General features: G+C 39.5%; 1 protein-coding gene across 1 annotated transcript in view; it reads left to right on the forward strand.

Annotated features, from left to right (window-relative positions):
• The window catches only part of RFTN1 (raftlin, lipid raft linker 1), a 97,574-nt gene that overhangs the window by 65,582 nt on the left and 18,888 nt on the right, over window positions 1–13,104 (forward strand). The window contains exons 5-6 of the mRNA XM_040591044.1: window positions 1,002–1,422; window positions 5,484–5,687. Of these exons, the coding sequence (XP_040446978.1) occupies window positions 1,002–1,422; window positions 5,484–5,687 (625 nt within the window). The remainder of the gene's footprint in view (window positions 1–1,001; window positions 1,423–5,483; window positions 5,688–13,104) is intronic.

Here is a 13,104-nt window from a genome sequence, read left to right on the forward strand (position 1 = left end):
CTTTATGTTATATGAAGAGTATACATTACATGGAAGCCTTTCCTTTTTGGTGGGTGATTCTGATAAATGAATCGGGAGACACTCGTGTGTTTTCACAGAAGTCTGGATTTCACTGCAAGTTCTCCTGGGTTTGAGGAGTGTGAGGCTGGTGACTCAAATGGATGGTGCATCCATAGTGCTCAGTCTGCTTAAAAGAGATTTCTCTTTCTGCTTCATCTCAAACCTTCCTTAGTTAATTCTGGCTTTATCTAATTGTCATTACTACTAGCCCAATTTTTTTCCTTAGGATATTTTGTGATTTGATTCCTTTGTTTTCCTCCTTTACCTAAAGTGTAAAGGATTAATAATAGCACCCCTTAGTTTCCATTTTTCTTCTTTTTAGCTCATCTCACAGTGCCTTTTTCTGTTCCAAGTTCTGTACCTTCCCAAAAGTGATGTATTAAAATAGCTTGACTTCTATGTACTCATTCTGTGAAAGTTTGCCGTTTGTGTCTCAATCCAAAACAGGACAAGCAACAAGTGTTGTTATAATGGTGCATATAACAGAGAGAATTAATAACCTTTTCCTTGCATAAAGTGTCATAATCACACACCTAATACAGCAGAAAATGTAATATTAAGTCCCTGACTTCGTAAGGGTGATACTAAAGCTTTTTGTGAGTAATACCACTTCTTGTAATTTAGCATAAATAAACTTTTCAAACAGATACTTTATCCTATGTGAAGAAATACGTAGGCATTTTCTCCGTGCCCCCCCCCCCCCCCTTTTTTTCCCCTCTTTTTTTTTTTTCTCCACTTTTGCATTATTTCAGTGGTTTAGGGAACTTTTCATCCTGCTTCTCTAAATTGTACCTTTTTATGTAAATGTAACATGACAATTTCTTGTGGTAGTGGACTAAAGTAGCAAAATGACATGTTAGCTGCCTTGAAGGGCGTTACTTTCTGTATTTCTATTTAGCTAAGAAAGCTTGACAGTTAAAAATCTAATCTTCTACTTGTAGATTCAAGATGCTGCAAGTCAAGGCTTGAAATTTGTTGGAATTATACCTCAGTACCATTCCCAAAAGAACTGTCTTGTCAGCACCTCCCTGACACCCGCCAGTAACAACTCTGTAGAATCAAGAGATAATAAAAGTGTTTCAAATTACCCTGAGGATCATGCTTCACTGGATGGTGAGAAAATAGATGACATTAATGGATGCAATACTCCAGCACTGAGTGAGGAAAGCGCTGACCGATGTGCCACATCCAGGGAGGGCTGGCAGGGTGAAGGACAGGCTACCGAAGAGCTGAATCTCACGCCTGCGAAGGGAAATGAGCAGATTCAACATGCGAACACAAGTGTAAGAGAAGCAGCAGACAAGCCAAATGGACTGGCGGAGAATGAAACACCAGCACGATGCTTAAAACCTCTTACTGGCAGTAAGTATTGTAGTGACCTCTCATACATAAAAGCCAGGTTAAAATTGCCTCAAATTACGTTCCTAGCTCCTTTGGGGGGGTGAGGATGTGGGGAGGACCTTACTGCTGTAATAGCAAAGAAAAGATGCCCCAAGTGAGCCACTTAACCCGATTTCAGCATGGTTACACAGTTCACAATGACTGAGCGTTGTCAGATGGCAAGTGAAGAGGTGATAGAAGCAGGTGCAACTTTGTTGTGGCCCATTTGTATGCCTGAGAGTAATGACTGATTGTTGTCTGCTGTTCAGCTGAATTGGTTCATTTCTGTATTTGTTGTGATACCCTGTGAGCTCTTGATCTTTTGTATCCTTTTTGTCTGTTTGAATGAAAAGCCCTGCTAAACCGCCTGAGAAAGTTTTGCAGCGATAGAAGGAAGAAGACGTAAAGCCTTATCAGAGTTAGCCCCTTTTGTAGTAGGTGAACAGATAGCTGAAATTAAACCACATCAGGAACAGCAAGAATGTATGTGATCTGGACTCTGAAGTCTCCTAGTATCCTACAGGCAGGCTGGGGTCAATGCTACAGTAAGAATTGTGATCGCAGGAAAGCAGCAGTTATTTTTGTGATGGCTCATGTTTGCCGATTCATTATAAAGGTCCTCTTGGTATTGGTGCTCCTAATGATTTGCCTTCCAATTCTTATTTTTTTGTAAGATTATTCTTTATATTTTCTTTCTTTCTTTCATTTCTTTGACATATTTCTCCTCAAGCATGCTTTCCACTTTTAAATGTCATTTTATGCCATCAAAAACAAAAGTCTCAGCTGAGGTCTCCAAATACCCTCCTTAAGATGCTTGTTGCTCTGAGGTTACTTCAGTAGGAGGAATCATAGTTCAGAACAGGACAGAGGACAGAATAATTTAGAAAATGAAAAGTCATCAGGAAAAAATATTCTTGCCCCATGTCCAGTTTAAATCTCAAAATATTTTTCTTTCCTATATTTTCTTTTACCCTAGAAAACTACATGTACACTTCTTTCTCTTACTGCTTGCTTACTTTCCTTACGAGCTACAAACCTATGTAAGAAGAATGTAGATGGAATTTTTTAGGCTGGTACTGTCCTTGACTTTAATTTATTCCTATTATTTATGTCTTGATAGATGCAGTTAAACAATCCTCCCCCTTTGGGGATTTTGTATATAGGACCAAGAATGACTTTGCATTGTAGCCTCCTTGGGCTATTGTCTTGGTTTCCGTTGCATTTTGGTGTAATTAGCTTTTTGCCATCAAATTTGGATCGTGCTCTAGTAACCTTTCACTGTGCTTTCTTCAGTTTGTGTTGGACAAGGGAGCACTCAGATTCATTCAAAGTATAGCTGCTATTTGGATAATTGTTCTGGTTTACACTAGAATCTTACACATTATAAACCTCTTAGTTTTATAATTCTAAATCAGTTATCTACAAGTCTCATCAGACCAGTTCTTTCTCTTTTATATATGCTGTCTTTAGAGAGTTAACCTAGCAAGTTTAAGCATCTTTTTGATGTTCTTCTCCATACTGAACAGTGAAAATCTTTTGCTGCAAGTAACCACGTTCTTAACATTCCTGTGCAATACGAAGCTATTCACCTCCAATCTTCCCAACTTCTGTCTGTAACTGCCCAGGATTTTATGACTGCTGCTGATTTGCCAGATAAGAGGGTTTATTTTAAAAATGCATTTAGATTCCTTATTTATCTGTCTGTCTTAGAGTGCTTTTTTGTTTCATTTCTCATACATTTATTTAAAATGGTGAGTTATGCAAATACTTTCCAAGATTGAAGGTCTGGGAAGGCAGTTTTATGCAACAGCTCACCAATAGTAGGATTTTCCCAAGTCTATTGCCTGTACAACGTTGCTGATTTCTTTATTGCTCTTGTATGAATTTTTGTTATTACAGCACTCCCTTTTCCTCCTATGGAAAATGTATTTCAGTCTTTGGCACCAGTTCTCCATCCTTCCTCTGGAACGTGAAGATGGAAAGCATCAGGTGTTTTTTGTTGTTTTTGGTTTTTTTTTTCTTCCAGTTAGCCTACTTAGTCCATAGGAAGTTACCACTCTTGAACTCCTTCCCTACATAAAACTTCAAAAAAAAAAAAAAAAAAAAAAAGGTAATATTTCTTACTATTTGGGGAATCTTAAGTTTGTTCTTTATTTTAGCTTTTATACTATTCAAGTGTTCTTTTTATGCTTCTTCATATTTTTTCTGAATATTCTGTAGTGCGCGTTTGATTTCCCTTTCGTTAAAGGGCTTTTCAAACCAGTGTTGACAATTATTTGCCTGTGAACAAGGCACAGGCATTCCACTGGTATGTCCAAAAGTGCTGTGTTACCTAGAACCCAGCTGAAGGTCCATGCGTGAGCAGTCGGACTCATTGGTGAAGTCTGTTGTCAGCAGTGACTTGAAGAGTGGTTAGGGCTGGCGTAGTGTACACTCGGTGATGGTGACAAATCAAGTCAACCACTCAGAGTCCCACACGTCTTAAACGTATGTTGTCTACAGGCCAGTGTCAAATCCAGATTCTCCTCGACCTATGGATTTTCAGCTCCATTATTTGCTGTTGTTAGTATAATGTCTTAATGGGCAATAGAAAGATCTTAATTTTCAATGTGAGCCTCTTTTGAGGGTCAGAATCAAAATGATCTTAAAAGTTTTCTACGTGTGCTCTTCTGAGATTAACCACTTGTTTAGAAAGAACAAAATTATGATATCAGCAAGAGGATTAATGTTAACAATTCATTCCTTTTTACTCCATTTGAATCATGGTTCATGTCTGAGGTCTCTTTTTCATGTTTGGTTATATCGTGAGCTTCCTGCTCTCTTCTTCAAGTGCTGCCAGCCTGTCTCTGAGCATCTCCCTTCTACTCATTTTTTCAGTTTACACACTCCTCCTTGCTCAGTGATGTCTTGTTAGAAAGCAATCTTAACATTTCTCTTAACATCTCTTTCTTTAATACTTGAGGTTAGAACATAATAACTTGGAAACAAGAGGAGCTTATTGAATGAATGAATTTCCTATAAGGTCTTTACCTTTTATATTAATTTCTTCTGGGAGAATTTTTGTCGTTTGGAAGTCATTAGAAATTTTACATTGATTTCCATGTCCATTAAACATTTTTTGGACATTTTACTTATTATCAGCAATTTTATTGATGGTTGTACCTTTCTGAGAATTTGGAAAGTGTATCTGCCCTTAAACTTTCTTCCAATTTAAGGCTGTGAAAGCTCAGTTTTGCTGTCAACAATGTCTTTTTTGTGACGGTAAGTATACATTAACTACTGCTATGATACACTAGAGGAGAAACGGAGCAGAGTCTAGAAAATGTTCTCATTTGTAAGAGCCTTCACAATTCCACTTTCAAAATTCATTTGCTGTTGTGTTCATGTCTCACCTTGGCTCAGACCCAGAGTAAACCAACAAACCAGCAAGCGTCTTCTCTACATTAGTGATTCATTGCATTTTCTTTAGATGAGACTACTGCTTGCTGGTTCCATGCCATTGTGTTATCAAAACCAAGTTATTTAATACTTTTGTTTAATGGCCATGAACTATAGATTGCAGTTCCTCCTAAATTTGCAGTAAGATTTTGTATTTGAACTGTCCTCAGTGTCACAGCTCTGTTAACAGTTCAATCGGGAGGAAAAATAAAGGTACTCTGTGCATTAATTTTTAGTGATTTTGTGACTGCTACAGTACTTAAAACACCGTGTGGAGAGTGTTTTCCTATTGTGGCTTACACTGATAACTCCAGTGAGGGGTTGTGCATTAGTACTTGAGGTATTACTGTCTTTAAATGTTTTATTGTCAAGATTCAGTCCTTTATTAGTAACAAATATTGTAACAGCAATCAAGATAACATATTGGGGTTTGGGACTCTACTGTGCTGGACACTGCAGAAATGTATTAAGGAGATGACCGCATCCCAAAGTATTTTTTGCAGTGGCACAGTGTAATCGGGCAAGGGCAAACAGGGGTTTTACATTGTTTTAGCTGAAATATTATGATATGGTTGTTGCATTACTCCTTTTTTACTTTTTGGTAGAAGCAGAGATCTTTGCTCTCTTCAACAAGCCAAAAACGCCACAAAGATGCAGCCAGTATTATACGGTGACTATCCCTATGAGGATCTCCAGGAATGGGCAGACTGTCAACAGCTTAGAAGCAAATTGGCTGGAGCACATGACAGATCACTTCAGGAAAGGAGGCTCCTTGGTAAATGCCATCTTCAGCCTTGGAATGGTAAATGGTATGGAAATTACAGAAAGCATTATGCTGTGATTATTTTCCTTTCTCCTCTAATAGAGGTCATTATCTTTGAAGAGAAGACATTCGGGAGGTGCTTTAATATAGGCTTGGGGCAGATTTGTTTTGGATCAGCCTGTTTCAGTGAAATGGAATGAAAGCACGGGAAATATTTTGGCATTTGAATAAGGAAAATAGATCATGTATTTTATAAACATACTAGAGATGATCCTGTAATTGCAGAAATAGACAGAGTTAATAAACAGTACCAAGTAAAATGAATTAAACTAATAAGATTGTAAAGCAGATGACGTAAATGAAAGAGTGGCTTTCCTCTTGGCTGTCTGGCCACACACGGCATCTGGGTCTGATTACAGGTCAGCGTAAGGACCCTCCAGTTTCATCTGGCCAACATGTAGTCAGTTACTTCCAGTTCTTGCAGAGACCGTTTCCACCTCAATGGCACAGTGTTTTACAGAATTGTCCTCTATGTTTGTTTCATCCTAGCTAATGTGTTCATTGGAGTGATGGATAAATGTTGATCTTACTTTAGGAGGAGAAGTTTAAAAAAACAGGTTTTTGCAGGTTGTAAAAATGTGACAGAGTCCAGCTTAATGCCATAGCCAGCCTGTACTACACCCGTGGCCGCTATGGCTTTGAAGATAGGCCTGCTGTTCAAAGAAAGGCTTTGGTTCAAAGTAGAGATCGGAGAGACATAATCAAGTGACCAAGAGAACAAACCAAGGGAAGTACTTGAGCATAAAAATGTTGAAGTTATAGCCAGATTAATTTTACTGGACAATTACATGACTAGTATACTTCATGGTTAAAGTGCTTATGGCTGAATCTTTCACCTAATTTTGGTTTGTTTTGCATTCTTCAAAAGGAATGTGGTTACCCATAGATTGGGGACTGCTGCTAGGATTCATGGGTTTGTGCCTCAAAATTATAGGGGAACTGCTACTGCAGCATCTTCTTCCCGTTTTGCTGCTGGTCAGAATTCCAAGACCCACGATAAAACACAGTAATATGAGTTGGTTCTGGTAAAAGTCAATCAGGAAATTAACAGGCAATCCTAATTTTTCATTTTGCAAGCCAGTAGTAGCAAAAAAGGAAGTTCTAAAGTTCAGCTGATGGAATGCTTTCACACTGCTTCCTGGAAAGCCTTGTAATTGCTAGTTAACTTGCTTAAAAACAAATGGTCACTTACTTTATGTGTACAAATTGCAAATTGTAAAGGCAAACCTAATTGGCTCTATCAGGTTCAGTGTTTTCTTTAATAAAAACTGCTTATCAGCGCATACTAAAATGCTTTAAACACAGCATTTTTCTGTTATTTAAACTTCTAAAGTTCATTTACATAACAAGAGCCCTGGGGGAAGTTCATGTACTTGGATACAGAGTGAGGAGAGCTGGATAACTGCCTGCAGACGCAGATAAAGTAGACTTGAATGACGACAGTAAAGTTTCAACACAAAACAGGACAACAAATTATGTAAAAGTGGAGAGGTTCTGGATTAAGTTAGATTAAAGATTGAAGGTGAATAATTGATGAATATTTTTGTTAGCATTTTACAGTTACAGGAAGAACAGGTTTAGAAGTCAAAAAGCTCAGTCTTACGGTTTCTAAAAACGTATTAATTAGAACAGTTACATTAAAGCACTGTGAACATGCCCATGTTATCAGAAGAACATTTGCTAAGAACATCTGTAAGTCGCTGTCAGTTGCAGTTGAATGTTTATGATTTAAATTCTAAATTTTTCCTATGCTGCAGAAAAAACGGAACAGCTTTTTCACTCATATGCCAACCAGCATGAAAGAACCCAGGGTGGGGAGGAGGGGAGAAAGAGGGGTCTGAGGGCTTCTCAGCTCCTTACTTTTTTCTTGTCTCTTATGACAGCCTGACCAGCTCTTCATAGCTGGCTTATTCTCTGATTAATCCTCTTCCAAATTAAGGTAATATTAGCATACTTTCTTTAATTGGTTCTATCTCATTTCTTTGTACTGAGGGCTGGTTTTCTCTTTGGCTTAAAGTATGAATTCATTATTTTGCTTATTAGACTTAAAAGCAGGGTTATTATCTTCTTCTTTTCCCCGTTGTCCTTGGAATGCCCAACGAAGTGAAGATTTCCAGATTGTCAATAGTCATAAATCTGTTTCTTCCTTCTGCCAACAGTTTAGTAATTAGACTTCAAAAGGGTTTTAAAGTTCACTGATAACAATTGTTTCTTTTTGCTTATTGTACAGATAATTATAAACAAAAATATAACACAATTGCAAATTACAATATGTAAACCACACGGAGTTACACTGTATATTAAACGTATTCAGATTTCACTACTAAGTTAGAAACAGCAGCTTACTTGGTCCTTGAATGTTCTTATGTTGACAAATAAGACTTATTTAAATTGGGAGTTCGGTTACTTGCTGATGTTTTTCATCCAACTCACGTCATTACTAATACTGCCTGTAGTCCCAGGTGTAAACTGATGCTGCGTCGTGATCTAAAGTGATCGTAAGAATTCACCCTTGCCCTGTTCTAGTGAGAAGTGGGGTGTAACAGGTGGGGTCTCCTTTCCTATGACAGTGAGTCTCCAATCAGCAGTGTGAGAAGGGAGGAAGAGTCAAAGCTAGGGTTGTATTTCGATGCCTTAACAGAGTAATCACACGCCTGCTCATCTTTAGTTGTTCTGAACTGCAGGTCTTTAAACGCCTGGCATTCTTGTATTTGTTTTCACCCTTCTGCCTGTGAATTTCCCACCTTTCAAACTTACAAAAAGCCAGCCAGCCAACCAACCAGAAAACATTGACAGTACTTAAAGCAAATGAAAGAAAATGTGAGTTGCTTGGAAGAGGAAAGTAGACAGGTTTTTAGAGGGTCAGATTGATTGTCTCTGTTACATTCGCACTGCCTCTGACAGGCGAACCAGTGATGCATTTGACCAGTTATAGTCACTGAAGTGGCTGGGATTTTTGTCATCCATATGGAATTATTTTCTCTGTGTATACTGAAGGCGAAAATATTCAGGAGAAGGGAGGAATACAAATATGAAGCAAAGGCCAACATTCAGGTCACATGCCACATAAAGCCACAGATACCTAGTTTTTCTCATAGAGAGCAACAGCAGCCTAAAGGTTAGTTTCCTAGATAAGGGGGATTTATAGTTCAAAGGCAATGGGGAAAATTGTTGCCCATTAGGAAAGCTGTCATGGTAAAGTAGGAAATCTTTTCCTGTATATTTCTTGTAAATCAGAAGCAAGAACATCAAAATAGCTTTTTGTCAGCTGAGCTACATCAAATATTTATACAACCCAGTGAAAATAGCTTTTTGTGCACAGTAGGATACCTTAATAAAAAATGCAGTGGTAATGGAACATTTTCAGAGGAAGGACAGTGATTATAACCTTTACGGTTAGAGCCTTTTCTGTAAGAGTGAAGTTATGTCAGTTAACAGTAGAGATTGAGGAATGATACCACAAACAGCAAAATTAAAATGGTTTGGTTTATCGACATTCCTTACTGCCCTATTGCAAATGAACTAATGTTTGGAATTCCTAAAGACCTTTTTAGTGTAAGCTAAGTTCCAGGAGCTAAAACTTGTTAAACAAGAGATTACCAAATACAAGGATACAAAGAGAATACAAATGCATCAGAATCAGGAAATACCTTGCATAAGAAACAGTGGAAACTGGAAAGACCAACTCACCATCTGAAGCTTTAGATGGCTGGTCTTTGTCAATAGGTTAGGTAAAGTTCACATGAATATATGTAGGCATCTGCCCTGCAGGTATCTGCATATGAGTTGTCATCCAGAAGTACTGTTATCATCAATGGAGGTCTAGGCCTAGACCAATATAGTCGACAGGATTTGTGTTGTGATCCATCTCATCCTACATCAGATGTGTGAAAGAGATCAGATGGATTGAAGTGGGGGATTTAGTGACAGCAAAACTAGATAAAACTGAGATACTCTGTGCCTCCTTTGCTTTAGCAAAGCTCCTTTGCTTTGCTTTAGGTCTTCCAGGCCCCCAAACTTAGAGACGAAGTTCAAGCAGTTGCAGGACTAGCAGCAGTGGATGAAGATCGAGACAGGGGTTGGTTGAGTTCCTGAGACTAAATGATCTACATCCAAGGATGCTGATGTCATAATGGGGCCACTCTTGGTCATCTTTGAAAGGTCACAGAGATCAGACAAAGTTTCCAACACTTGCAAAAGGCAAAGGTTGCAGCCATCTTTAAAAAAAGGCCAAAGGCACAATCCAGGGACCTATGGGGTGGACAGCCTCACTTCATGCCTGAGTAGATCATTGAATAAGTCCACTTGGAACACATTTACACATGAAGAAGAGTGATTTGGAACAGTCAGAATGGATTTAACAAGAACAAATCATACTTGATGAAACGGATTGTCTTCTGTGATAAAATGATTGGATTCGTGGATGGAGAGAAAGCAGTAGATGTCATTTTGAGTGAATTCATCAAGGTTCCCACAATATTTTTGTGTCCAAGTTAGGACCCTGCAGCCTAGATGGGAGGACAACTAGATAGGTTAAAATTGGTTGCATGGCTAGGCTCAGAGGGTCATGGTTAATAGGTCACACTTTACCTGGAGTCACAAGTGGAATACTACAAAGATCTCTCCTGGGACCTGGTGTGTTTAACAACTTTTATCAATGATGCAGAGAAGGCAACAGGGCTTGGTTTTGTCAAATTTGTGGACAATCACATACTCAGGGGTTCAGTTGATGTGCTTCAGAACTAACTGGGCTGCTGTCCAGAGGGACCTGGGCGGGCAGGAAGAATGTGCCAGCAGGAGCTTTTTGAAATTCCATGAGGACAAATGTCCTGCCTCTGGGAAGGGAGAGGCCTTTTCACTAATCCAGGCTGGGGACTGCCTGGCTGGGTAGCAGCTCTGTTGAAAAGGTCCTGGGGGATGTTAGTAGGCAGCAAGCTGAAGACGATCCAGCAGTATGCCCTGGCATTAGGGAAGGCAATGGCTTGTCAGGCTGTAATGACAAGAACATAGCCAGCAGGTAATGGTGATTATCCTCCTCCATCCAGACCACACAGTGTGACTGGTTTTGGGCCCTCCCCCAAAAGGGGGCAAGGAAGATGCTGACAAACTGCAGCTAGTTTAGCAGAGGGCCAACATGGTAGTTGGTGGCTGGAGCACTTGTCCTGTGAAGAAAGCCTGAAGGAGTTGGGTTGGTTCAGCCTCGAGAAGGGATAGCTTTGAGGGACGTAACACTGCCTGGCAGTGCCTAAGAGGAGACTATCAAGATGATGGATCCAGGCTCTTGACTAAAGCGTATGGTAGGAGGATGAGAAAAAATGTAAGGAAATTGAAGCAAGAGAGGTTCTGGCTGGATATAAAGAAAACCCTTTTCATCATGAAAACAGTCACACTCTGGAAGAGGCTGCCCAGGAAGTTACGCAGTCTCCATCTTTAGAGATTTTCAAGATACAACTAGATAAAGCCCTGAGCAATCTGGTCTGCACTTGTATTGAACCTGCTTTGAGCAGGAGATTGGACTGGAGAGCTCCTGAGGTCCCCATCCACCTGAATAGTTCTATAATTCTACGAAACTGGATCCCAAATGAAATAATGATTTCTCTTCATCAACTGTAAAGAGCGCCTTGGATGACTAACTCAGCTGTAGACCTCTATATCATAAATATCTAATGTTAGATTATATGAATCTCGCCTAGCGGGCTGGCTCTAGAGCATGTGACTGTAGACTTAAGTTGCTCTTAGAGCTAGAGCATCTGTGTGGTAAAGGTATTGCAGGTAGACTGTCCATCCTCTTGCCCTTCCACACCTCTGTGTAAGAGTTTCGCTGAATTTCTTGCCGATCCTATCATCTTAGCATCAGTTATGTCAGCCTTTTCTCTAAAACATGACCCTGTTAGCTCTCTTTTTTGCTGATTTCTACTTTCCCCCAGTTATTCTCAGCATCGAAAATGCTTCACATGTGAAGGAATTAATGATTCAATTATTCTTTCCTTTATCTCCCTCTTTTCTCTGGAAGAGTAGTAAATGACCCGTAGAAGTGAAGATGTGTGGCCAAGGTGTGAGAACTGACAGACTTGCATTCACGGCATGAAAGTTTAAACATTGTGGCATGACAGGTTAGAGAGGGTGTTGGTTATGGTTAAGAGGGAAAAATCTTCGTAAGTGTCATCAACCAGTTTCTATTACAGAGTTTTTCACCAGCAGCACTGTTGAGCAGACACCAGTATGCAGCAGCTGTGTTCCCTCATCATTTTCCCCTTCCAGTTTTCTCATTTTCTGTACGTTTCTTTCCTGTATCCTAAGATTGTCTGGATGTAGCATTCAACATTAATCATTGTATGTCCAGAAAGGAAGTAAAGTCGTAGAATCAGAATTATTTAGGTCAGAAAAGACCTTTAAGATCATTGAGTCCAACCATAAACCTAACACTGCCAGGTTTATCTGCTGCCTGTAGGGTCGCACAAGCTCAGCTATTAGTTTCTAAAACATTACATATGTGCCATAACGTTCACATATGTGGAAGCTGTGAACTCCATGAGTGGAATGCGCAGCAGAGTGAAACATGAAGGATGATTTATGAGCGAGTATAAACACACACATGCTGATGGTGTTTTGATCGCTTATTAATTAGCCGGTAAACTTGTGGGGTGAGCTCAAGCTGCAGTTGTGCCAACAGTGCCACACTGGATTTCATTACGAGAATTCACGATACAGGAGCAGTGCACCCGTGCCGCATAGAGCATCCCTGCCAAGATGTGGGTGTCTGTGTCTAGTGGGGACCTACAGGTTTCTGCTTTCAGCTGTAGGTGCCGTCCTGTCATCCCTGCTTTGGAAAATGAAAGGGGTTATTTGTACATTATGCATCCTCAGATAGATTTGGGTACAGGTTTGGGTGTTGGAACGTGACATGTTGCACAGAAATTGAGTCGGTTCCCGCTTTGAAACGTAGGGTCCTACAAAGTGCCAGTTCTGAATGAAATGCGATAATTAAATGTTGTACCCATTTGTGTGTGGCCAGTTTATTCTCCCTGTATTTTCTGACCCGTAACTCAGCTACTTAGTGATCTGGCCTGTTATTTTACAACAAAAATGTCTGTTCTCCTCACTTGGATGAGAAATCTATTGAGATGACAGGAGTTACTACTTTGTAGTCCAGCTCATCCTCCTTGGAGCAATGTGTATTACAACCTTGCTGTAGTGGTGAGGAGTCTTCGTCTGTCTTTATTCTAAACAGTTACAGGAAACCTGCCTGGGGAGACAGTCAGCGTGAAAGTAGACCGTATATTTTTCTGCAATCCTAACAGAATCCCATGAATCCCTAGTAAGTGGTTTACAAATTTTTTCCTTCACAACCAAACTAAAAAAAAAAAATAAATGCTTTATTTTTTATTATAAATGTGTTAGTT

The sequence above is a fragment of the Falco naumanni genome, chromosome 4 (assembly GCF_017639655.2).
Source record: "Falco naumanni isolate bFalNau1 chromosome 4, bFalNau1.pat, whole genome shotgun sequence".
Classification (NCBI taxonomy): domain Eukaryota; kingdom Metazoa; phylum Chordata; class Aves; order Falconiformes; family Falconidae; genus Falco; species Falco naumanni.